The 27,213-nt window shown below is 46.9% G+C and overlaps 2 protein-coding genes across 3 annotated transcripts in view; one reads left to right on the top strand and one right to left on the bottom strand.

Annotated features, from left to right (window-relative positions):
* Positions 1 to 27,213, bottom strand: part of LOC311320209 (histone H3.2) — a gene marked incomplete at its 3' end in the record, with an annotated part of 298,720 nt that overhangs the window by 47,133 nt on the left and 224,374 nt on the right. The gene's annotated exons all lie outside the window — the stretch shown is intronic.
* On the top strand, positions 143 to 19,701 carry med14 (mediator complex subunit 14). 2 transcript variants are annotated; one of them, XM_084452235.1, is made up of 30 exons: positions 143 to 406; positions 774 to 800; positions 910 to 1,015; positions 1,301 to 1,474; positions 1,655 to 1,784; positions 2,129 to 2,257; positions 2,433 to 2,540; positions 5,078 to 5,210; positions 5,310 to 5,460; positions 5,614 to 5,725; positions 7,304 to 7,429; positions 7,882 to 7,960; positions 8,260 to 8,419; positions 8,638 to 8,832; positions 9,624 to 9,758; positions 11,229 to 11,305; positions 11,706 to 11,866; positions 11,981 to 12,127; positions 12,641 to 12,732; positions 13,322 to 13,474; positions 13,793 to 14,062; positions 14,489 to 14,732; positions 15,378 to 15,500; positions 16,132 to 16,311; positions 16,469 to 16,707; positions 17,688 to 17,867; positions 18,106 to 18,213; positions 18,340 to 18,465; positions 18,557 to 18,746; positions 18,925 to 19,701. In XM_084452235.1, exons 1-30 carry the CDS (start codon positions 234 to 236, stop codon positions 18,996 to 18,998), a joined length of 4,302 nt encoding a protein of 1,433 aa, XP_084308361.1. In that variant the 5' UTR covers positions 143 to 233; the 3' UTR covers positions 18,999 to 19,701. The 2 variants fall into 2 exon arrangements, with proteins under 2 accessions (XP_084308361.1, XP_084308362.1); XM_084452236.1 differs by lacking the exon at positions 15,378 to 15,500.

Here is a 27,213-nt window from a genome sequence, read left to right as displayed (position 1 = left end):
GTAGCGTCACACTGCTTCAGAGATGGCGGGTGAACAGCGTTGAATTTTCTCTAGAATACGCTATAAAATTGTGGACATTAAGCGACTTTTATGAGAGGCGTAGAAGCCAAATACCTCCAAAATTAGTAGGACGTAAGAAGTGTTGTAGGATACGTGCCGGATTGTTCCCATTGTGACCAGATCATTTTTCGTGTGTCGGCGTCAATCGCCGAGGCTCGTATTGTCATTTTAAAATGGCTCCGGTGCAGATTGGATCTGATGGGCAGCTGGTCCCGGTCGGAGGTCCCACCTCGGCTCCCCAGCCGCCTCCTCCCGGTGCTCCGGCGACTCAGGGGGTCCGACTTAGCCTTCTCATCGAGTTTCTCCTGCAGAGGACCTACCACGAAATCACCCTGCTGGCTGAACTGTAAGTCTGCAGTGCTAAATGAGTGGGCTAGCTAGCAACTTTACTGGTGTTGTGTGATCATTTTAGCTGGTAAACACGGTCGCTAGAAAACCAATCTGATGATATGTTCTTAAAGGTTTGACTAAATGCTTTGCATTGAACAATACTTTTGGAGTTGTTACTATACAAACTAGCCAGCTTGCTAACCTCAACTTTCATTGAGTGCAACGTTAGCTATGCTAGGTATAGCATTAGCCCCATACTAGTGAACGCAGTCTATATGGACTAGAGATCATTCTATGGCCTGATATTGTGTATCATGCTTCAATGCTTCAAAAGACAATTTGATTTGTCACGTGTTTGACACTTTTGTATGTCTGTCTTTCAGTCTTCCTAGAAAAACTGACATGGAAAGGTGAGTCTTCCCTTGACTGTTTAGTGAAAGTGTGTTGTTTAAAACGTTCCCTCTCTTACCTCTTGTGGAATTGCCATTTTAATGTTTTGTTGTATCTCATGTCTGACAGGAAAATCGAGATTGTCCAGTTTGCCAGTCGCACCAGGCAGCTGTTTGTACGTCTCCTCGCTCTCGTGAAGTGGGCGAGTAATGCAGGGAAAGTGGAGAAGTGTGCGGTATGTTGTCCAGTCTCAACATCAGTCCCTCACATAAAATCCCAATTTAAGAAATGCATTCAATTCAAAGGTTGATTAAAGTCTAACCTAACCTTGACTTCCCATATCTATAACAAAACATAACTTATTGAGCCTACGGGTTAAACAGGCAAAGCTGTGGACATCCAAGTCATTGATCAGATGATTTTAGTTGTATTTACGCTTTAGGGTACTCTCCTTAAGATAAAACTAAAAACAATAGGCAAGAGAGATGTTGACCCGTAACTCTTTTTTCCATGGTAACAGATGATCTCCAGCTTCCTGGACCAGCAGGCCTTTCTGTTCGTGGACACAGCTGATAGGCTGGCCTCGCTGGCCAGAGACGCCCTGGTGCATGCCCGCCTGCCTAGCTTCGCCATCCCCTTCGCCATTGATGTGCTGACCACTGGGTCTTACCCTCGTCTGCCCACATGCATACGGGTAAGATGGCCGCTTTTACCTCTCTGTCCACATTACTCTGAAGCTGCAGTAGCTGTGGTTGATGCTCCGTTCAGTAGCTAAAGCAGAAATAGACATTATAAATATAGACAAAAAAAGACATTCCTTTTTTGAGTAACCTCTCTCTCTCTCTCTCTCCCCCCCCCCCCATTCTCTCACCAGGATAAGATAATCCCTCCAGACCCCATCACTAAAGTGGAGAAGCAGACCACCCTGAACCAGCTCAATCAGATCCTGCGACACCGCCTGGTCACCACAGACCTGCCGCCGCAGCTAGCCAACCTTACTGTGGGTACGTATCTCTCACACGCACGCACACTGCGGAACACATTTCCGTTGATCTCCCTCAGTGCAGTGGGCCATAATGGTCACATTACATTAGTCAGTTAGCAGACGCAATCCAAAGCGACTTAAAATAATTGCACTTAACATAGGAAGTCAGTGTACTACTACTCACCACAACTCACAAGTGTGTCGCCTTTCTAAACAAGTGACCAAGAGCATAATCTAGTGCTAAAGGCAAAGCGCAAAAGTAGCAACCCAACAGAGATGCATGACTATGGTTATGAGGAGAGAGGACCAATCTACTGTGTCTGTGTGTATGAATGAATGAATGTGTATGTGTGCCTGTAACAGCTAACGGGCGTGTCAAGTTCCGCGTGGAGGGGGAGTTTGAGGCCACTCTAACAGTGATGGGAGATGACCCCGACATCCCCTGGAGGCTACTGAAACTGGAGGTGCTGGTGGAGGACAAGGAGACAGGAGGTGAGACACGCCCTTAATCCCTCTCAGATTTCATCCCATTTCTCTTTTCCTGTTTAATTTCATCCTTACTTTTTTCACCATTCTTTTCAATGTTCATATTTCTCTCACCACCCCCCTCCCCACACACACACTCTCTCTCTTTCTCTCTCTCTCTCTTTCTCTCTCTCTCTGACAGATGGGCGAGCGCTGGTTCACAGCATGCAGGTGAATTTCATCCATGAGCTGGTGCAGTCGCGCCTGTTTGCAGATGAGAAGCCTCTGCAGGACATGTACAACTGTTTGCGTATCCTTTCACAGAGGGTTTGCACAGCGCTTAATGTGTGCGCCTCTCGGACGTCGGCTAGCACGCTTGTGTGTAAGTGTGTGTTATGCTGCTGTGTGCAGACTGGGCTAGTTTGCTAGTTTACTTAAGTTTACATTTCTTAAAAATGCTTAGTTTGAAGTTGTTGTCTTTTAAATTAGTTTTAAATTAGTTTTTTTTTTTCTTTCTGCGCTAGCCTCGTGAGACTATCCTGATCTCACAAGCTCACATTGGGCCTCATTCACCAACGAAGTAAAGAAGTTCTTAAGAAGCATTTCTTCTTAAACTGTACTTACGCTGTTTCTAAGAAAATTCTGGCATTCACCAATGGTTTCTCATCTGGGATTTGTTCTCAGCTAAGAACAGAATATACGAACACTGAATAGCAGTCGCAAGTAGGCCATTTGAGTACGGAAATGTAGACTATGCAAAATTGGTGATTGCGGTCACCTCAATTCTACAGTTGGATGATATATGATTGAAATACAATTATATTTGCATAATTCCCAAAAACGTGTCCTAATCATAACCATATTTCTTTCCATTGTAAACGTGTGCGTCAGAATATCTGATATGTCATCGTTTAAATCATTTTGCTCCGAAGTGCTTGTTATTCGTGTTGATCAGTCTTGAAGATGTCGATAAAATATTTAGATTGTGCGTTAAAAATTTGTGATTTTGGTTTTGAGTGTTGTGTTTTGTTTTAATTCTTTGACCGTTCTGCAAAAGCACCGTGAGATTTTGCTGTACTGTATATATAATACCAACAAATCCATGACCATTTCATCAATTGGTGATTGCGGTCACCTCAATTCTACAGTTGGATGTGTGTTAGTGCGCTAGACGGAGAGTCTGCTGCGGAGAGGGTGGTAGTCTGTGTCCCTGGTGTATGTATCCATATCGCCAGCGGCGCGCACACCCAACAGTGCTGTTGTCCCTATTATGGCACCAACGCGCTGGTCGAACTCGGACAACGGTGGGCACGCCGGCCCCCCTCCAGTAGCCTGCATATCTCTCCTCAAGATTAAGCATTCACGATTCCTTTATTTGTCACATGCAGCCTAATGTCCAGTCACACTGAAATGTTGCTGCCGGCTCAAAGGTTATGGTCATTACAGATAAACTCCAATACTCAATTTACAAATGACACAATAAGGACCATTTCTACAGTAGCCTATGTAGATAAGATCAGATACGTACCTCTTTTGTCAACTGCTAGCGTTGACAGCTGTGTAGGCTATATACCCTACATTTTTGTAGACTGTAGGCTATTGTATATTGTATTCTATCACGTTGACATTTTGCACAGTTCTGCCTCGCTATGATTATGCACCAAGGCAAATTCCTCGTAGTAGGATGCCTACTTGGCTGAATTAAAATCAGATTTTGATTGCCCCGCTGTATTCGACATGTAGTCTTGCTAACGCACCTGACACAACCCCACCTAAACCATTATGCTATCGAAAAGCTGGTGAGTCGAGAGCGCAAATTACCGGTATTCATTCGTGAATGACCGGTATTCATTCAGAGAAGTGACATCTGCGCACGACCCTGTAGTTGCATATCCTTATATGGGGCTGGCGGGGAGTTTACCTATGCTAATTCATGTGAGCGGACACAAGCTTTGAACTTGAGAAGAGAAGGCATTTGCGAACTCTTCCAACGGTTTACGAACATGTCGTGAATCAGACGGGAGCTTTCCTTAGAAACGTTCTTAGGAAGAAATTTAAGAACAGAACTTAAGAAGATATTGGTGAATGAGGCCCAATACATTGTTTCCCTCTGGCACACGCACGTCAGGTTACTTCTGCACAGGGACACAGCAAAAAATAAAAAAAGGTTAGATTTCATTTACACCCAAAATACTAGGCTTATGTCTGAAATGAAAAAGACTAAAACTAAAGACATTTTCTATATAATTTTAGTTTATTTTAGTTAGTTTTGTAAACGCACAATACAGTTTTAGTTAGTTATTGTTTTTTTGTTAAGCCTAGTTTTTTTTCAGTTAACTAAAATGTTTTTTTCACACCTAGTTTTCGTTTTTTAATTAGTTAGTTTTCATTAACTATAATAACCTTGATTCAATGGTCATGTGCACGTGTCTCAACGGTGGTGGGGTGGGCGTAGGGCAGTCAGAGGGGGGATGTTATAACTATCACATTCTGTAGATAACCGTATGCCTAGGCGAGTTCTATCACCCAGAACACCTGAGGGCTTGCTTACCCATTCTCTCTCAGCGGCTACTTAGCCCCCACGCACAGGGGACGACAACATGAACAGCAGCAGCTTATTAGCATTCATGCTAACATCAGATGCCTTCATCAGCTATGCAGGAGAGTGTGGCAACATGCTAATCAGAGCCACTGCATTGGTCTTGATGCAGCACAGCCCTGAATGGGACGCGACCATCTTGAGTCCTGGGAGTGTGTTTGGGGTATAGAGGTGCGTGCGTGTGTAATACCTGCTCTCATCCTCTCGAGAGGGTCCCTCTGGTTATTCTTTAACGCTGTCCTGTCCAGACTCCTTCTGCCTGTCCCTGCAGCTGGAGGTGCTGCACTCCCAGACCCTGATGCTGGTCAGGGAACGTTGGGGGGACCTGGTGCAGGTGGAGAGGTACCTGCCAGCCAAGAGCCTCACACTGGCAGTCTGGAAGTAAGGGACACACACACAAATGAAACCAGTCTCTATCTCTTTCCATCGCATAGACGCTAACACTGTCTTGTTTGTTTGTGTGTCTCTCTCTCCATCTAGTCAACAGATCTTAGGTAGGAAGACTGGCACCGCGTCGGTCCACAAAGTCACCATCAAGATTGACGAATCAGACGGCTCCAAGCCCCTACAGATATCTCATGAGCCTCCTCTTCCCGCCTGTGACTCCAAGCTAATGGAGAGAGCCATGAAGGTGAAATGTAATTTTAAGTACTCACGCCATAAATTCACCAGATGGTTGTGCCAGCGAAGCACTATTTCAGTTACACTGTGTAATCTGTCTTTGACTATGACCTCATTTCCTCTCTGTGGTTCCGACCCCCCCCCCCCACCCCCCCCCTTGCAGATCGACCACTTATCGGTGGAGAAGCTGTTGATTGACAGCGTCCACGCCCGCTCCCACCAGAAGTTGCAGGAGCTGAAAGCCATCCTGAGGAGCAGTAACCCTGGCGACAGCTGTAAGTACCCCTCAATTTCATAAATATAAATATAAACTCTCGATTTCAAAGACAAGAAACTCACCTAGGTGTTAGTTGGCGTTCTGACATAATTCGCCATAAAGTAAGATTCTAGTTCATCTGGAAAGGCTTTTTTAAATATTTAGTATATAACTATTTAGTCGCAGCACATACGTGTGTAAACATCTGCAAACTAGGTAGCCTAGCAACATAAACAATAACAATAGCTACCGTAAGTAGTTCCGCTTCCTGAATCCCCTCTGCGGATTGATCTACACATCTACAACGGTCGCTTCAATACAAGTCAATGGATTTCATAAAATGATCAATAAAACCCTATAGGATTCATACTTTGCGGCGAATTTGATGTCAGAACACCAACGGACACCAATAACACCCTCGGTTAGCTTGTCTTTGAAATCGAGAATTTAACATGTTTTTGAATGATTTTTCAAGATGCCCATCCACATCCATTGTATGACCAAAACGGTGGTAGAGCAGTTATCAACTTTCTCGAAAATGCTAGCTTTGTCAACGTTTTGATCTGAACCATTGTATATGATCATAAGTAACCTTAAAACAGGGCTAAACATGCATTTTCCCTTTACTACTCCTTTAATGTGAGCACACTTTAGTGGCAAACAAAGGCACCCCTGCGAGTTAGCATATGTTAAATTAGGTATTAGCATTAATTAGCTAATGGGGATCCTTGCCAATAAACAAATAAACAAATTACAGAGAAGATGGAGAAGGCAAGCAGAGTATGTCGTGGTCACAACCGATGGCTGGACATCCATGACTACCTTTTCTTCTTTCACAGCCTAATTGCCGAGTTGGAAAAAACTCTGAGGCAGACCATTAAATTGTTAAATAGTTTATACATTCCAACAAAGGGGTAATGACTGTGCTGTTAGTGAGCAACTGTCACAGTCTCCTCCCGTTTAAATTGGCAAACAAGATGAAGAGCAAGTTACTTGAGTAGCCTGCCCTGCGCAACAAGTACAAATGGGCTGCCGCTGAGTGGTTGGTTAGATGGATAAACTTTTTTGAAGACACACAGGTACATATTAAAAAAATACAATAAAATTTGAGTTAGATTAGTCATATAGTCGGTTTAAAACCACTGTCTTGTCAGCAGTGAAAATAGTCACTGCGCACATCCCTACTTTCAGTGCTGAAATAGGCTCGTCATGCTCCCTCTGTAAGAGATTAGTCTCCCGATACCCGATGGTCGGGAGTTGTCCGGTATGCCGGTAATTGTCTGGAGATTTCTATATTCAAGATTTCTATATTCAAGATGGTCACTTGAACGGCGTCAAGAACGTCCGCTAACAAGCCTACTGCTTTGGATTGGTTCAAACCTGGACAAACCTACACCTTAAAGACTTTGGATTGGTCCTGCAATGCAGTTTTTTTTTTTTTATACTCTCAAATTGTTCCACCCGCTTTAATCGACAACATCTGGATTAGTGGATGAATGTCCACAGTCTTGAGTTGATCAGAGCGTTTAGAGACTGACTCGTGAGTCTAGTAAGAGACGAGCAGGAGAAAACGTCTACATCTCTCTCTGTGTTGCAGCGTTCATCGAGACAGCCCTGCCCACGCTGGTCATTCCCATCCTGGAGCCCTGCGGACGCTCCGAGTGTCTGCACATCTTCGTGGACCTACATTCCGGCATGTTCCAGCCCATGCTATATGGCATAGGTAAGCTGGGGAAACACACACACACACTTTCATTTTCATTTAAAAACCTTTATTTATACTCGTTAAGCACTGAGGTTTCCCTCATTTACAGTGTTGACGAGTTCACACAAATAATAACAAATACAATACACAACAACAACAACAATAATGATAATAATAATAATAAAAAACAGTTACAGGTTGAAGTACAAATGTCAAGAACCATGGATTTAAACTCTGCGATTGAAGGAAGTACCTCAAGCTGTTGTACCACAAGTCTATTGCAAAGTATTCCAGGTATAAGGAGCATCATGGAAAAAAGCAGCTCTACCAAGTTCAGAATGCACTCGAGGAACCCTGAAAACAAGCCGATCATTTGATCGGGTCTGGTAGCACACTGATCGTTTGATCGGGTCTGGTAGCACACTGATCGTTTGCACTCATTGATTATCACCTCCTCTGTCCCACTTTAGATCAGTCCATGCTGGATGACATTGAGAAGACCATCAATGATGACATGAAACGCATCATATCCTGGCTGCAGCAGCTGAAGTAAATCAACTTCCTGTTCTTATTTCAACCGTGGTGTGCCTCAGTGGTGCCGTGGAGGTAGACTTAGACTAGAGCAGTGGTCGCCAGCATGGGGTGGCACATAGTTCTGAACACGACTGAACACCGTCTGAGGCCAGTGTGAGCAGGGTAATAATTCTCTCTCTCTCTCTCTTTCTCTCTCTATCCCACCTTACCTCGCTCTCTCTCCACTCTCCCTACCTCTCTCCCTACCTCTCTCTCTCTCCTCTCTCTCTCTCTCTCTCTCCACTCTCTCTACCTCTCTCTCTCTGTCTCTCCAGGTTCTGGTTGGGTGAGCAGCGCTGTCGTCAGTCCGTCAAGCACCTCCCCACTGTGTGCTCCGACATCCTGCACCTCTCCAACTCCGCCTCCCACCCTGCCGGCAGCCTATCAAAACACAGACTCTTCATCAAGCTGACACGCCTACCGCAGTACTACATTGTGAGCCCCCCCCCCCCCCCCAACCCCCGCTTCCTTTTCTGATGCGCTAAAACGTTATCATCCTCAACAGACTGCTACACTCACCTCTTCTTTCTGCTATTCCTCCCTCCTCTCATCCCTCCCACTCTTCTCTCCTTCTACCTCTCTCCTTATCTTCCTCCCTTTCTCCCCCTCTGCTCCTCCCTCTCCTCCCCTCACCCCCCCTCCTCCCTGCCCAGGTTGTGGAGATGTTGGAGGTGCCAGGCTGTCCCACAGAGCTGAGGTACCAGTACTCCTTCCTGTCAGTCAGTCAGCTGGAGGGGGAGGAGGGACCACCAGTGGCCCAGCTGCTGCAGGCCTTCAAGCCTAACCTGGAACAGCTGGTCCTGGACACCACCGCAGGGAGAGGGCCTCGGCCTGGAGCCAAGAGAAAGGTACCGTACACATTAAGAGAGGGGGGGAGGTACAGTAGCACACACACACACACACACACACAGAAAAAGATACCGCATGCATGCATACATCCCTAAAGATGTATAAAGATGTCCAGAAGGAGAGTAGACCGGAGCTCACGGATCAATCATTTTAGCTTCTTGTCTTTGAAATCGAGAGTTTAACATGTTTTTGAATGATTTTTCAAGGTGCCCATCCACATCCATTGTATGACCAAAATGGTGGTAGAGCAATTATCAACTTTCTCGAAAATGCTAGCTTTGTCAACGTTTTGATCTGAACCATTGTATATGATCATAAGTAACCTTAAAACAGGGCTAAACATGCATTTTCCCTTTACTACTCCTTTAATGGTGCACACTATTATACATTAACATTTCAACTGAGTGTCTTCATCAGAGTGAATACAACACATGGATTTGACCGCTCATATATACTTCTCACTTGATTGGAGCCTGTTACTCATAGGCTAGATGACAAGAGGGAGGAGTGAGTAAAATTAATCCATAGCCTACTACTTTAACACACCAGAATCAGTAACTCTATACAAATACACAAGTAGGCTAAATCAAAAGTCACCATACAAATACACTAGAAAAATCAATCATTATCAACATAGTATGTAAATCACATTATCACAATATATAAATAGTCACATTATCAAAATACAACAGCAAATATACAATCATCCTAAGCGCATTGGCTGTAGTGACCTATTAGAAAACATTTTTTTCTTGTCTGTGTGTCTCTCTCTGTCTCTGCCCCCTCCCAGCTGTCTGGAGACCAGGGGGCTCTGGAGCATAAGAAGCCCAAGCGCTCGGGGGAGATGTGTGCCTTCAACAAAGAGCTGGCCCACCTGGTGGCCATGTGTGACACCAACATGCCCTTCATAGGCCTCCGCGTAGAGGTACCTCCATCCATCCGCCCGCCCGCCCTCTCACACATCTCGTGTGTGTTCTCGTGTGTGTTCTCGTGTGTGTTCTCGTGTGTGTTCTCGTGTGTGTTCTCGTGTGTGTTCTCGTGTGTGGTCTCGTGTGTGTTCTCGTGTGTGTTCTCGTGTGTGTTCTCGTGTGTGGTCTCGTGTGGTCTCGTGTGTGTTCCCGTGTGTGTTCTCGTGTGTGTGTTCTGATGTGTGTGTGTTCTCGTGTGTGTGTTCTGATGTGTGTGTGCTCTGCAGGGATTTTGTTCGGTGCCTGTCCGTGTGTCCAGGAACATTTCAGTGTCCCGGACAAATGAGAGAAATTCTGGTCATTATATTATAATATATTATAGGTGTTTGTGGTGGTGATTAGCGTTTGTGTAACCTATATATGCCATTTCATGTCTATTTCTCATCCGATACTATTAGATGTGTCCTATATGTTAGGCTTCCATGATGTGTATGTACTATAGATGTCCGGGGCTACACATGCGCCACTGGGGGCACCCTTTCACTTAATTTAGTCATTTTGCTACTTTGAATACTCCAGTAGACTACTTCAAGGTGTTTATGGGATGGATCTGAATTGAGGATGTAATTGGTAATTTTAAGTAGGCCTACTTATCCTTTGATGCCTATTTGAACAGACTGCATCGATCATTGCACGACTCCACATTATGCAAATCTGTTAGTTTGCTTGGGATTAACGACAATAATGTTTGAGTTTATTTTCTCTTTCCAGTTTTACCCTTTTCATCAATAAAACATTGTTTTTATAACCATGTCTCATTGAGGAGGGCATTTAGAGCTGCCTGTCAAATCATAGCTTACTTATTCGGACTATGTTATGTCGACTTGCAAAATGTGCGTTGACCCGTCGCAAAGTAAGATGGCTGCACCCGGTCAAAACTAACATTATTGATTTATTTTGGCTATATATCGTAAACGTTACCTCTCACCTTTTATCTTTCCAACCCCGTTTCTAACTAGCAATAGGATACAGATATTCGTCTATGAAGAATTTTCACTATAAATGATCAGAAGAGACGTCTCCCATCTCTCCTCCACTCCTGTTCGGTGTTGTGCAACAGTGGGGCCGTATTGCGCAATACCCGCTCAAATGCACGGAGACCAGCTGCTCATATGTGTAAATTAAATTTTAGCCCATTTCAGTACAATTACAATTGTTTTATTTAATTATTTTCACTGGACATTATGACCTGAGAGATGTCCATCCATGGATGGATGGATGGATGGATGGATGGATGGATGGATTATGACCTGAGAGATGTCTTCAACTGAAATGTCGGACCTGATTTTCCCATAAAAAATAAAAGGTTAATTACCGGTTAACAGAAACCCTAGCTCTGTGTCTGTCCCACATGGACATCGGAGATAGTTGTGTGTGAGTGTGTCCGTTCTGATGTGTGTGTCTTTGCTTGCTCTGTGTCTCCGTAGCTGTCCAACATGGAGATCCCTCACCAGGGGGTTCAAGTGGAGGGAGACGGCTGTAGCCACGCCATCCGCATCCTCAAGTAAGACACGCCTGCCACACGCACGCACACACACACACACACACACACACGCAACCCACACACAAACAAACACACACACACGCACACACACCACACACACGCACACACACCACACACACGCACACACACCACACACACAAACACACACACACACGCAACCCACACAAACAAACGCACGCACGCACACACACACACACACACACACGCAACCCACACACAAACAAACACGCACACACACCACACACACAAACACACACACACGCAACCCACACACAAACAAACACATGCACGCACACCACAAACACACACACACACACACCACACACACACACACACACATCACACACACACCCCTCGAGAGCTATTGATGATTCCTGGTGTTGGCCTGCCTGTCTGCCAGGATCCCGCCCAGTAAGGGCGTGGGGGAGGAGACGCGGCGGGCGGTGGAGCGCTCTCTGCTGGACTGCACCTTCCGTCTGCAGGGCAGGAACAACCGCACCTGGGTGGCCGAGCTGGTCCTGGCCAACTGCCCTCTCAACAGCACACACAGCAAGGAGCAAGGTAGATAACGGGGGCCATTTGGTACACACACACACACACGCTGCCCCCTCAACAGCGGCACTCTTTTTGAGTGTCGAGCCGACCATCTCTCCCTGAATGTGTCCCGACCCCCAGCCTCGACGCGTCACGTGTACCTGACCTATGAGAACCCTCTGTCTGAGCCGGTGGGCGGGAGGAAGGTGGTGGAGATGTTCCTCAACGACTGGAGCTCCATCAGCCAGCTCTACCAGTGTGTCCTCCAGTTCTCACGCTCGCTACCAGGTGTGTGTGCGCGTGCGTGCGTGTGTGTACGTACGCCGATTGCTCTTAATTTCCCCCATTGATGCAGTGATGCAACATGAATGTGATGTTTTGATAACATGTATTTTTAATTCGATACATTTCCCTCCCTCTGTCCTGTGTCTGATAGTAACTGTATTTTCTCCAAACACTCCTCCATCCTCTCTCCTTTCTCCACCTCCTCCCACTCCTCCATCCTCTCTCCTTACTCCACCTCCTCCCACTCCTCCATCCTCTCTCCTTTCTCCCCCTCCTCCCACTCCTCCATCCTCTCTCCTTTCTCCCCCTCCTCCCACTCCTCCATCCTCTCTCCTTTCTCCCCCTCCTCCCACTCCTCCATCCTCTCTCCTTTCTCCCCCTCCCCCCACTCCTCCATCCTCCCTCCTTTCTCCCCCTCCTCCCACTCCTCCATCCTCTCTCCTTTCTCCCCCTCCTCCCACTCCTCCATCCTCTCTCCTTTCTCCCCCTCCTCCCACTCCTCCTCCCTTTCTCCAGAGATGCCCTCGTACCTGAGTCTGTTCTCGGAGGTCCGGCTATACAACTACCGCAAGCTGGTGCTCTGCTATGGGAGCACCAAGGGCAGTTCGGTGAGTACACACACACACACACACACACACACACACACACACACACACACACACCCACACACACACCCACACCCACACACACACACACACACACCGAATAATCGTTTGAGATAGGAGGGAAGTCCAGACTGAGCTGCAGAGAGAAAGTGAATGTGAGCTGCTCAGTCTGGCCCCGCTCCGATCTAGAACCATCCAAACATACTCGGAGAGAAATCCTTCAAGAATTCCAGACAGACCTGCAGAGAGAAATTGAAAGTGAACTTGCAAAATCATCATGGTTTCACAGGGCTCCTCCTTCCCACAGCTGGAGGCAGTTGCAGTATATGTCTCTACCCCTACTTGTGTGATCATCATCCTGAGGGACAGCCAGGAGGACTGCTTGATCTCATACTCTCTCTTTTTCCCTCCTCTCTCTCTCTCTCTCTCTCTCTCTCTCTCTCCCTCTCCCTACCTCTTTCTCTCTCTCTCTCTCTCTCTCTCTCACTCTCTCTCTCCCTCTCCCTACCTCTCTCCCTCTCTCTACCTCTCTCTCTCTCTCTCTCTCTCTCCCTCTCCCTACCTCTCTCTCTTTCTCTCGTGTGTGTGTCAGGTGACCATTCAGTGGAACTCAAGCAGCCAGAGGTTCCATCTGTCCCTAGGTACCGTGGGACCAAACTCGGGCTGCAGCAACTGTCACAACATCATCCTGCACCAGCTCCAGGAGATGTTCAACAAGACGCCCAACGTGGTGCAGCTACTGCAGGTACCACACACACATTTATCACACACACACACACACTAAATACACACAGACATATAACCACACACACACACACACACAGACACACACATTTATCGCGCACACACACACACACACACATTTATCACGCGCACACACACACACACACACACACACACACACACACAATAAATACACTGACATATAACCACACACACATTTATCACACACACACACACACACACACACACACACACACACACACACAATAAATACACAGACATATAACCACACACACACACACACACCCATGACTCTGCCCCTCCCCCCTCATCCACCCAGGTGCTGTCAGACACCCAGGCTCCCCTGAACGCCATCAACAAGCTGCCCACGGTGCCCATGCTGGGCCTCACCCAGCGCACCAACACGGCCTACCAGTGCTTCTCCATCCTGCCCCAGTCCCCCACGCACATCCGGCTGGCCTTCCGCAACATGTACTGCATCGACATCTACTGCCGCAGTCGGGGCGTGGTGGCCATCCGGGACGGCGCCTACAGCCTGTTCGACAACACCAAGATCGTGGAGGGATTCTACCCTGCCCCCGGGCTCAAGGTGAGGGGGGGGAGGGGGAAGGATAAGCGCTGGCAAACAGAGGTTTTCATTTCATTTCAAACCTTTATTTATGCTCGAGAGGCACTGAGGTTGCCCTCATTTACAGTGACGACGAGCGAACGATGCATAAACAACAACAGCAACAGCAGAAGGACAGACACACAGGAAGGTATATAAAAACAGTAACTAAATGGATAAACTCAATATAAAAATAGTAAAAATGTTAAGATGTACTAAAACAGTTACATACAGGTACGGTGGCGTGTTTGTCGGATCGCGTCCATTTCCCCCGGGTCGTCCGTCCCGTGCTGTGACCCTCCCCGGAGCGGCGTCGGTAGCCGGCGTTCTGTTGACCTTTAACCCCTCCCCTTCCTCTCCTGGCTGTCCTCCGTACCTACCGGTCCTCTGGTCTCGTCTCCTCTCCAGACGTTCCTGAACATGTTCGTGGACAGCAACCAGGACGCTCGCCGCCGCTCGGTCAACGAGGACGACAACCCGCCGTCGCCGGTGGGCGTGGACGTGATGGACAACCCCATTAACATGCAGGTCCAGCCGCAGCAGCCAATGAGGGGCGGCGCGGGAGGAGTCTACCCGCCCCTCACTTCCCCGCCGACACCCTTCCACGCCAATGTGGCGCCGTCGCCATCCATGATGCCCACCCAGTCTCCAGGTAAGACCCCTCCCCCAATACAGTATGTGTGTGTGTGTGTGTGTGTGTGTGTGTGTGTGTGTGTGTGTGTGTGTGTGTGTGTGTGTGTGTGTGAGAGTGTGTGTGTGTGAGTGTGTGAGTGTGTGAGTGTGTGAGTGAGTGAGTGTGTGAGTGTGTGAGTGTGTGAGTGTGTGAGTGAGTGAGTGAGAGAGAGAGAGAGAGAGAGCAGTGCCCTGTGCCTAGTTTGTGCCATTGCAGCTTGGCATTTCTTCACAGCAGAGGAAAGACTCTCCACTCCCACACTTGCATCTGCTCGCACCAGAGGTGTGTGTGTGTGCGTGCGTGCGTGTTGGGAGTAAGGATGTGTGTGTGTGTGTGTGCGCGTGCGTGTGTGTGTTTTGGGAGTAAGGATGCGTGTGTGTGCGTGCCCATGTTGCTTATACACATGCTCTATGTAGCCCAATAGGGAGACGGCATGCTCTCAGCCCGCCACCCCCACATCCATCTCTCTCAGCCCTGAGCCCTGCGCTGCCCGGCTTCAGCTTGTGTGTGTGTGTGTGTGTGTGTGTGTGAGAGAGAGAGAGAGTATATCTTGTCGACCCATATCTTGAGTCTGACGAGCCCTTTTGTGCGTGCGTGCGTGTGTGTCTGTGCGTGTGTGTATAGGGACCCTCCATACCTCTGGCTCCCCTAGCGGAGCGCTGAGGGCGCCCTCTCCCTTTGGGCCCGCCCCGTCCCCCTCGTCCCTGGGCATAGCTATGGGCCACACCAGCTTTGCCAGCCCGCATGGTAAGTGGCTCCCCGCACCACCTACCCCACAGTCGGCCTGGGGGGGGGGGGGGCAGGGTGGAGGTGAGGGCTGGTGGGTCAGGGGAGCCGGGTCTCAGGCTTGGGGCTGGGAGGCCCCGGGGCCCAGGCGGGGCAGTAGGCGGTGGTCTGTAGCAGCAGCAGGCCTGTAAGACTGGGCTGAGCCTCTGGATGGTTTGTGACTCGTTAGAGTAGACCTGATGATGGGTCTGGAGCAGATGACCTTCTGTTTGGGCCCCCGGTCCGTGAGCCAGGCTGCACTCAGGGCTGTGTTAGACTGAGGTGGGCTCTCAGTGGTGTGTGAGCGAGAGAGAATCTGGGTTTATTTGTATATTGTGCGCCGTTATCGACTGTTATGTTGATGCTATCTATGGCTGGAGTGTATGTGTGCGTGTGTGTTTGTGTATTCGGCAGTCGCCACATATGGAGGGGACGCTGTTTCCTGTATCCATAGACTGAGACTTCCTGTCTGAAACTTACATCATTGAGATTCCCAAAGCTTGTGCATCTATTGTTTGTGTTCAAGAATTTCTCGTCCATTGTCAACACGACATCACGATATCAAAATGTGTGTCTCTCTTAATGTCCTCCCTGTCTTGTCTGTCCCCCTCAGGTGCTCTGGATCCCAGCTCCCCATACGCCATGGTGTCTCCCAGCCAGAGGGGGCAGTGGCCGGGCTCTCCCCAGGTCTCAGGCCCGTCTCCCGGGGCCCGCATCCCCGGCATGTCCCCCGGGAACCCCTCCCTCCACTCCCCCATCCCCGACGCGTCGCATTCGCCGCGCGCCGGCACCAGTAAGCGCTCGCACAGAGACGACCTGTTTAAAGAAGACACGATCTAGTGTGCGTATGCTCTGCTCTAATTCTGTGGCAGCGCTGTAATCATGTGCGTGTGTGTGTGTGTGTGCGTGTGTGTGTGTGTGTGCGTGTGTGTGCGCGTGTGTGTGTGCAGGTTCTCAGGTCATGCCTAGCAGCATGCCTCCTCCTCGTAAGCTGCCTCAGCGGTCCTGGGCGGCCTCCATCCCCACCATTCTTACCCACAATGCTTTGCATGTGCTGCTGCTGCCCTCGCCCACGCCCTGCCTGGTGCCCGGCCTGGCAGGAAGTTACCTCTGCTCGCCGCTGGAGCGCTTCCTGGGCTCGGTCATCATGAGACGCCACCTGCAGAGGATCATTCAGATGGAGCCCAACGTGAGAGCCCGGCACTCCTCTATCATCCCTCTCTACTGACACTCCTCTATCATCCCTCTCTACTGACACTCCTCTATCATCCCTCTCTACTGACACTCCTCTATCATCCCTCTCTACTGACACTCCTCTATCATCCCTCTCTACTGACACTCCTCTATTATCCCCCACTCTCTCTCCACTACACTTCTCTACCCCATATCTCTCTCCCTCTCTCTCTCTCCCTCTCCCCACTACACTCTACTCCATCTTTCTCCACTACAGTCCTACTGCATCTCGTTTTCTCTCTTCCTTTCTCTCTCTCTCTCTCTCACTCTCTCACTCTCTCTCTCTCTCTCTCTCTCTCTCTCTCCACTACACTCCGCTACTGCATCGCTCCATCCCTCTCTCTCTCCACTACACACTAAAAACAAAAGGGTGCTAATACAGAACCCCTTTGTAACAATAGAAGAACCCAAAGCATTTCAGCTCCGTAATGTGCAATTTGGAACCTAAACTGTTCTTTCTGACCTGGAATGGGTTCTGTGTAGAACCGTACAGGCCTGAAAGGGGTTTTATGGAACCTTTTTTCAGTGGGGTCTTCTATTGTTACAAAGGCATATAGCACCCTTTTTGTTTTTAGCCTGTACACTATTACATCATCCCCACCTCTCTCCACTCCTCTCCTCCATCCTCTCTCTATCCCTCCATCTCTCCTTCTGTCTTGTGATGTCACAGACCCAGGCAGTAGATCTGTCTTCCGCTCCCCCTCTCTCCCTCCCATCACTCCACTCCATCTCCAGTTTATTTATTTCCTTCCAGTTCATCTTTCTCCCACCAGTCCATCTCTCTCTCCATCTCCCTCCTTCCATTTTACGGAGAGATGCCGTCTCGTCCTCCTCGTCTGTCGCCTGCACGCCTGCTCTCTGTCGGTGGTGATGAACAGTCTCTCTCTCTCTCTCTCCCTCCATCGTCCCCCTCGCCCTCGTCCCTCTCTTGCTCAGCTGTCCATCGTGAACTCTAACGAGCCGGGAGTGATCATGTTCAAGACGGAGGTCCTGAAGTGTCGCGTGGCCCTGAACCCCAAGACCTACCAGACCCTGCAGCTCAAGGTCACGCCTGAGAACGCAGGGCCGTGGTCCCAGGATGAGCTGCAGGTGCTGGAGAAGTTCTTCGAGACCAGGGTAAGAGAGACACACACTCATTCACTGTGCACACAGGGGTTCAAATTAACTCTATTTACTAGCGAATGGCTGTTTAAAAAATAGGCTGGTAATTTTTTGAATTTACCAGCCAGTTGGCTGATAAGCCAAAAAGTTAGTTTTAACCCCTGCATGCACGCCTACAGAAACACACACACACACACGGGAACAGACTTACACAAGCACACTCAGTAACACACATGTACCTCCTGTCCTCTAGGTGGCGGGCCCTCCTTTCAAGTACAACACCCTGAATGCCTTTACCAAGCTGCTGGGGGCTCCCACCAACATCCTCAGGGACTGCGTCCGCATCATGAAGCTGGAGCTGGTGAGTCCAGCGAAAGAGACACGCTGTAGTCTGAGAGGAAGTGTGTGTGTGTGTGTGCGCGCGTGTGTATATATGTGGTCTCATACCTGCTCCATCTCCCCCCTACCCCCCCCCCCATCGCTCCAGTTCCCGGACCAGGCAGCCCAGCTGAAGTGGAACGTCCAGTTCTGTCTGACCATCCCCCCCAGCGCGCCGCCCATCGCCCCTCCCGGAACCATCGCCGTGGTGCTCAAGTCCAAGATGCTCTTCTTCGTAAGCGCAGCTTTAGCTTGCTTTTGCTCAGCTCCTTCCTGTGTGTGTATTATCATCCTAACCCTGTACCCCCTCCCCCCCCCCCCCCCAGCTCCAGTTAACTCAGAGGCTACCCGTGCCCCAGGACCAGGTCAGCATCATCGTGCCCATCGTGTACGACATGGCCACCGGCCTCACCCAGCAGGCCGACATCCCGCGCCAGCACAGCTCCTCGGGAGCTGCTGCCCTCATGGTCTCCAACATCCTCAAGAGGTTCAACGAGCTGCACCCCGCCCGGCAGGGTGAGACACGCACCGGCAACAAAACACAGAGCACAGGGAGAATCCTAAATCAAGAAATAGGGATTAACTGTATTAGGATATAAAGCCATCGTAATAAGGGCAAGCACCTGATAATGATTTAGTTGCTGGGATGTGACATTGTTGGCATTGACATTGGACTTGTTTTTGTCTTTCTCAGGTGAGTGCACGATATTCGCCTCTGTTCATGAGCTCATGGCCAACCTCAACCTGCCCCCTGGAGGTCGCCAGTAGCAACCGACGGTCTCTGGTTGGAACCCTTCATGAGCTCATGGCCAACCTCAACCTGCCCCCTGGAGGTCGCCAGTAGCAACCGACGGTCTCTGGTTGGAACCCTTCATGAGCTCATGGCCAACCTCAACCTGCCCCCTGGAGGTCGCCAGTAGCAACCGACGGTCTCTGGTTGGAACCCAGCTGGAAACGTTCCTTTCCAGGAACCGGGAAAAGGTTCCATTCCAGAAGTCGATAAACTGAACTGTGGTTACAGGATGTCACAATGCAACATATCTCCTCTCTGCTTCTGCCAATGGGTTTTGAACGATGTACAGTTAGTTTTTCATTCAGAAAATGAAGTGAATTATGCATAAATATAATTTTTATTCTTGATATAAAAACATGTGTGACTTGCAACTGTGGGTATGGAGGGGTATCCCCAGAGAGAAACTGGTATTTAGTGTCAGAGGAGAATTAATGAAGACTGATGTTATTTTTTTCCCTCCAGATGCACTTGTTAAAAAAGGTTTCACCAATTTCACATATGGTTGTTTACCAAAAGATGTACATTTATTGTATATTTCTACATGAAAAGAACCACCACAACTGAGTAGAGTTAGACTTTTTTCTAGAGACTGTATTATTCACATTCTTTTTTATATAAGGTGTGATATCAATATTATTGTGGTTTTGGGGAAGTATTCTTTCTTACACTATTTAAATGTATTTTTTCCTGATAACGATGTCAAGCCCTAAACTTCTATTCAACCAGTCATTTTGAGTACTGTAAAACTGTGACAAACTTTATAAAGTGGCTGTATTTTAACATGACTGCTTTTGAGTTCTGAATGAAGAATGTAAGATCTGTCTGTCTTTGGTTACTATTTAATAAACCAGTGGAAACATGTCTTGAGTTTGAGGTCGCATGAGCGCACCGACGGTGAAGTGCTGATATCCGTGACGTCATACAGAATACCGGGGTTCTGCAGGACCGCAACGCTGAAGGAACATGGGCGTGTCGCGTGATGGCTGTCACACCAAAGACTGGCTATGGTTGAGCTACGTTTAAAAGGTAGGCTACTGATTACCAGCTAATGGGCGACTTTTTGTTTTGCTTCTTATTGGGCGTTCAGTTACTGGATTCCAGTGTATACGTACTGTAGTGAGCTAGCTAAAAGCATTCGCTTAGAGTGCGAGCTATCTTGAATGTACCCCCTTTGTGTTGGACAAAAAGAATTCCGATTGGATGTAACTGATAATTATTCGCCTCCGAGGTGGATGCTTCATATAGCCTACATTTACCCATCTCTGCTTTTAATTTTAGATGATGTTCATAGTAGATAACCGGATAGCAATCCAGACATGGCAGCAGTCAGCATCTCCGAACCGATCTGCCATCCATGCGCTTATCATGAGAAATTCAAAGGTAAGCTACGTTCTCGTATATGGTGCTTCATTCACGATGCATTCGCGACAAAGATGATACTGATGAAATGTCTATTAAAAGGCGTGAAGACCAGAGTGACATCATTTCTTGCAAATGACAATTTGGCAACATCTGCTGCGTCGATCCTGTCTGCATCCCAGTATAGTCCACTACCCCTCCTCACCCACTAGTGTTGGATGGGTGGGGTTGTGTTGGTTAGTGGGTAAGGGGGTATAGACAGTCCTGACCTTGCTGTACTGGTTCACTTGTGGTTAGTTGAGGTGCAGGTAAGGAGGCCCCTGGTGCCTGTCCATCTGAGCCCTGAGCAGGTGGGGTTGGAGATGCTTTGTCTGTGTGGACAGCTGGACCTCCTCATCCGCGCACAGGTACACCAGGTGAGACCTTCCCAGCCCACAGCCACACCTGGCACTGAATCTTCACATGAAAAATGTCCCGCACACACTTTGTCTCTGCTTTTAATCTGCCAACGTTTCGGAAACTTTTAAGGGGATTTACTCTCAGGACCACAACATTGTGAGAGTGTGCATGTTGGTATTTTCACTTGAATCTTCACATGCCAGAAATGCATAATGTCTAATAGTCTGCTTTTTAACAGATGTTGGAAACGCAGTTTTCTCTTTCACTTCTTTCGTGTAGTTCCAGGAGCAGCTGAGGCGAGACAGCAGCCCAGAGGAGTCAGACACCTTCCAGTCTCAGGGTGAGTCTCCTCAACTCATCCTTTTATGACTACTCATCCTTTTATGACTACTCCATCTCTCCTTTTCCTCATCTCATCTCTCTCCATCGTCACTGTGGTTTTTGAGCCTGACAGCTGAGCGATTGCTAGTGGCAGGTGTCTCAGTCCTCTCTCTGCTTCCTGTCTGGCGGGCCGTCTGATGTTGTCTCTGGCAGGAAGTGAGATCATCGACCAGATGCTGCAGTGCCTGGAACACCTGCCCAAGCCGCCGCCACAGCTAGAGGTACCGGCCTTAGACCCATGGCCAGTTCATGACATGATATTGACTATGGAATTCTATATCAGTAATAATCAGGAATGTGCCCGCTGCTTCTAGGACTACCTTGACATGGTGGGGCTTTCGGGCCTGTTCCCCCGTGTGGAGGTGTTCCTGATCCAGGGCAGCCCTGTGGACATGCTGGAGAGGCCCCCCATGGATGGTGAGACACCAAGTAGAGGTAGATGGAGCTACATAGAGAAACTACCAGCTGCTGGATTATTATTAAACTACCATCTCATTATTTACGTATGTGGGTTTAGGCCAATAATTCTGTTAGTAGCGTGGAACTAACCTAGTGAGACCATCCTGATCTCGTGAGCTCATGTCGTGTCATCCGGCGCGCATCAGGTTAGCCTGGAACATGGTATACTGGAAGACATTGTGCATAACTGCGACATACCCTGGTGAATGTCCATCAGACCGTAGCCAAGATGCCCTCTGTTGCAGACTACCTCTCCCACATCTCCAGACTGAACCAGCTCCTGGTGCTCAGCCAGCAGCTGGAGGAGGATGTCAAGCACCTGGGGAGCCACAAGTACATCGCTCACCAACTGTCAGTCCTCTATGTACGACATGCAATGTCCTTCTCTTTTATCTCCCCTCCTTTTCACTCCTCTCCTCTTCTCTTCTCTCTTCTATCTATTAAGGACTAGTGTATTCTCCTGCTAGTTACTCCAAACTGATTTCCTCTCTCTTTCCTGTATTGCAGCAAGTTATTAGTTATTTTAAAGACATCCAGTCCTTGTCTGCCCTGAAGAAAGACATTGAGGCAAACTTCAAACAGATGAAGTTGTCACTGGCAACGGATGAGGACTCCAGACAGGAACCACAGTTGTCAGCACACTACATCAGCTGGTAAGATCACTTAGATACAGAGTTTAGTTCTTAGTGTTCCACTGTTGATTGATAAAAAAAAGTGGCTTGGTTAAAGTAGCAACCCAATTTAATATTAATTCAATTTGGAAAGTAAACATACTAAAACAAGTTTGCTCAGGGATGGAGCATGTGGGAATGACTGGGCAGTTTATCATAAATAGCAAGGGTTTAGAATTGTGTGAAACTGTGACAACAAGTTATTATTTTATTGGTTTATTTAGTGAGGACAGTGCATATTAATGAACACATACAAGTACATGACTGTGTAAACATTCCCGATTTAGCTAGAAGCTAGTTTCCATCCGCAGTCCTCAAACATTAAAAAGAGGTACTCACAGAAGGACAAACATTAAAAGACACATACAATTATTCTGTCACATGGTTTTCAGCATGAGTAAGGCCCTGGCTGTGTTGTGTAACTCTTACTTTCAGGATACTGGAGGTGACTCAGGGAATAACCTCCGCAGTGTCATCTCTACCTGAGGAGCTAATAGAAGATCTGAGCCCAGCCCTCTCCTTCCTCTCCCAGCTCTCTCCCTGACTCCATCACACCCTCTCTCTCCTTCCTCTCCCAGCTCTCCCCCTGACTCCATCACACCCTCTCTCTCCTTCCTCTCCCAGCTCTCCCCCTGACTCCATCACACCCTCTCTCCTTCCTCTCCCAGCTCTCCCCCTGACTCCATCACACCCTCTCTCTCCTTCCTCTCCACTCCTTTATTACTGCCGATAGTTATGGTACCCACCACTGTATCCTTTATGCCAAGGTTGGTTGGCCCTCTCTGACAGAGAGACGTTAAAAACATTGGTGCCTGTTCATTTTTAACACTGTTGCTGGAAAGCTTCCATCCTATATCAGATTGGTGCTGGTTTCTGGTCCCTGTCCGACCCACTGACCTGTCTTACCTATGCTTAAGGTTCCCAGAGCACAGTCTGAATGTGGAAAGTCTGCGTTCTATTTTAACGGCCCAACCTCCTGGAATAAGCTTCAGCAATCACTAAAGCTTTCACTCAAGTTCTCTTTCATCCTATGGACTGTTCAAAACACAGATTTAAAGCACTACTGTTTCTGTCTGTAACTGTTTCCACTGATTTTATCCGAGCTTGCTTATATTTTAGTCTTTCCTACTGTACTGTGTTAAGTTCATTATTGCTTAAATTATTGTTTTATATAAGCTGATATCATACTATTTATTCACTTTTAGTTAATGTGTATTGTTTATATTTTGTGGATACTATTGTTGGCTTTTTGATTTTGATGAAAACTGTTTGTTGACTCTGCGTTGTGTTTGTACCTACAATAAAAATGACTCGGCTTCAACCAATCACAATATGAAGGCTTCTTGATCAATGAAGGTCCAGCATGGGTGCAGTGTTCCTTTTTAGAATCAATGTTTATTGCATATGAAGCAACAAGTGAAGTTACAGCTCTGCTCTGGACGCATGCAACCAGCTCACACACACAATACACTCACACAAAAGATGATATATTCCTATCTCCTTAAGTACACTTCTGCCCCCCCCCCCCAGTTGGGTGATCGTAAATCACCCACACCACTTGTGTCATCCTGACCTCTCTCAGCCTGGCAGTCACAAATCTGGTGATCGTACCAAGGACGCCTGGCCCGGAGCTGTTTAGCTTGTAGATAAGATGTCCCTGAGAGTGGAGCCTGTTAGTCTGTCATCATTCTCTTCCACAGATAGGAATGCCTACACTGTAAAAAATAAAAAGCTATTTCACATATATAAGTACAAATACCATAAAAATACAGTAAATGACTGAAAAAGGTTATAATCTGTAAATTGATTTAATAAGAATTGTAATTTGACAGTAAGTGTTTGGCCATTTTTGCTGCCAGTTCAGTGTTTTTTTAATGTTATTTATTTATATATATATATATATATATATATTTTTTTTTTTAACAGTACTTAAAATATGTCAACTAGGCACCTAGCTATCATCCCCTGGCTCTAAATCGTCAGAAGGCCTAAATTATCAGATAGATACTGTAATACCAATCAAATCTCTCACCATGATATTTTACTTTGTTTATTGATTTGTAATCTTATAAACTTATTTTGAGAATGAAATAAAGGTTTATATATACACACACAGGTATTGGGACATCTACACATTACACCTACAGGAGCTTTTATGACATCCCATTCTTAATTCATAGGAATACATATGGAGTTGCCCCCCCTTCCCCTTTGCAGCTATAACAGCTTCCACTCTTCTGGGAAGGCTTTCTACAAGATTTTGGAGTGTGTCTGTGGGAATTTTTGCCCATCCATCCAGAAGAGCATTTGTGAGGTTAGACCCTGATGTTGGATGAGAGGGCCTAGCTCGCAATCTCTGTTCTAGTTCATCCCAAATGTGTTAAATGGGGTTGAAGTCAGGGCTCTGCGCAGACCAGTCAAGTTCTTCGACACCAATCTCACCCAACCGTGCCTTTATGGACCTTGCTTTGTGCCCTAGGGCAGTCGTGCTGGAACAGAAAAGGACCTTCCCCAAATTGTTCCCACAAAGTTGGAAGCCTATAATTGTCCAAAATTAAAGGAGTAGTAAAGGGAAAATGCATGTTTAGCCCTGTTTTAAGGTTACTTATGATCATATACAATGGTTCAGATCAAAACGTTCACAAAACTAGCACTTTTCAGAAAGTCTGATAATTGCTCTACCACCGTTTTGGTCATACAATGGATGTGGGTGGGCACCATGAAAAATCATTCAAAAAACATGTTTCAAAACACTCTTTATTTCAAAAACAAGAAACTCACCGAGGTGTTATTTGGCGTTCTGACATATAATTCTTCATAAAGTAAGATTCTAGTTCATCTGGAAAGGCTTTTTTAAATATTTAGCATATAACTATTTAGTCGCAGCACATATGTGTGTAACCTTCCACAAACTAGGTAGCCTAGAAACATAAACAATAACAATAGCTACCGTAAGTAGTTTCGCTTTCTGAATCCCCTCTGCGGATTGATCTACACATCTACAACGGTCGCTTCAATACAAGTCAATGGATTTCATAAAATGATCAATAAAACCCTACAGGATTCATACTTTGCAGCAAATTTGATGTCAGAACACCAACGGACACCAATTACCCCCTCGGTGAGCTTCTTGTCTTTGAAATCGAGATATTAACTTGTTTTATGACCAAAACGGTGGTAGAGCAATTATCAGACTTTCTCAAAAGTGCTAGTTTTGTCAACGTTTTGATCTGAACTATTGTATATGATCATAAGTAACCTTAAAACAGGGCTAAACATGTATTTTCCCTTTACTACTCCTTTAACATTTCCCTTCACTGGAACTAAGGGGCCTATAGGCCAACCCCAGACCATTATCCCTCCTCCACCAAACTTTACAGTTGGCACAACGCAGTCAGGCAGGTAACGTTCTCCTGGACTCGTCCATCAGACTGCCAGATAGAGAAGTGTGATTCGTCACTCCACAAAACATGTTTCCATTGTAAGGCCCTCTTGTCCAACATCAGTGTCATATATATATATATATATATGTCTAATAGAAGATCTGAGCCCAGCCCTCTCCTTCCTCTGGCCCTGTGTTCCCAACCCTGAGATTGACTAGGATCCTGAGTGCGAATGAATGTGCTGCAGTTGCTAATAATACAATGGACACCCTAAAGACTTGCTGATTTATTAATTAATTAGCTAATTTATTTATTTACCCTTTATTAATCCAGGGGAACATCCATTGAGACCTCGGTCTGTTTTTACATCAACAGGGAAATGATAGTCTGTCTCAGGTTCATGTAGGCCTATAACAGACCGAGATATAGGCCCCAAAGTCCAAAATAGTGAACTTATCCTTTAACATATTTGTGAAGTTGTACATGTCTATCTCATTGTTGTGCGACCCATATTAGCTAGGCCTTATGAATGGTGGTGCGGTGTGGATTTGAATGTTGATATAGCCTACAATTTCATCCAATAGCCTATCAACAATAAAATAGTGGATTTCCAAGGTTGACTGCAATTTTTGCATTAATAAATATATTGTGTCGTAAGAGTTGCATGGCGTCTACATGAAAGGTTGTGATAGTACACAAATGTATTTATTATTGTTATTGTTATTATTGTTATTATTATTATTATTATTTTATGAATGAAACTTGACCGCAATATTTGTTTTACTAGGTATTTGGTAGGCTAAAGCCTACATTTCACTTGTGTGGGAAAAAAGTTTCGCTTCCTTTTTCGAGCACTGGTGGTGTCACTTGTAAGAAGGCTTTAGTGGTGACTGGGTGTTAAATGACTGAAATGTTCATGTCTGGTATATTTATAGATTGACCCAACTTCTAATGTCAGTTTCGCAGTCCTGAGCTCACTAGTTATTATGCGGTTATTAACCAGTGACGCGAGCGCGGGCTGCCCGCTTGCTCCTCCCGCTTTTGTTCTTGTGATCTGGCCACACGATGGCGCTATAACGTAAGTCTCTCCGTACTGTACAAGAACAGCTCTCCAGCCTAAATTCCCACCCTTCAGGTAAGAAAATACCCTTTAACATAGAAATGTATATGATAGATCATTGCATCTTATTTCTGCTTCTCTGCGTTTTAAGCAAGCTGGCAGCTATTCAACACTGTGTGTGAGCTACTTATCGCAGTAGCCTTCCTGCATTCTCCTTTGATATCCCAGATAGGCTATATCTTGTGTTTTTACGTGTAGCCTATGCACAGATGTATGTTATTTTTAGTATTAGTTATAACATAATAATATCAAGCTGTGTGAGTGGATGATTGAAGTTCAGGCTGCCGGCAAGGTTTGTGTCGGAATGAAGTCAGACATGGGGGATGGGAGACACCGGGGAAAACCGGAGGAGGTACCGCGAGTCTCAGACTGTCCAATCAAACGGTCTGATAGTATTACTGACACATAAGTAGCCAAT

The sequence above is a fragment of the Borostomias antarcticus genome (assembly GCF_949987555.1).
Source record: "Borostomias antarcticus genome assembly, chromosome: 17".
In the NCBI taxonomy this organism is placed as follows: Eukaryota; Metazoa; Chordata; class Actinopteri; order Stomiiformes; family Stomiidae; genus Borostomias; species Borostomias antarcticus.
Note: the sequence above shows the minus strand (reverse complement) of the source record. Positions and strands in the feature narration are given on the sequence as shown.

Bases quoted from the DNA above. Each gene is read 5' to 3' on its own strand.
- med14 (XM_084452235.1), top strand. From the start codon at position 234: ATGGCTCCGGTGCAGATTGGATCTGATGGGCAGCTGGTCCCGGTCGGA. The intron at 14,733-15,377 runs GTAAGACCCCTC...GTGTGTGTATAG, and splicing joins GATGCCCACCCAGTCTCCAG to GGACCCTCCATACCTCTGGC. The intron at 15,501-16,131 runs GTAAGTGGCTCC...TGTCCCCCTCAG, and splicing joins CAGCTTTGCCAGCCCGCATG to GTGCTCTGGATCCCAGCTCC.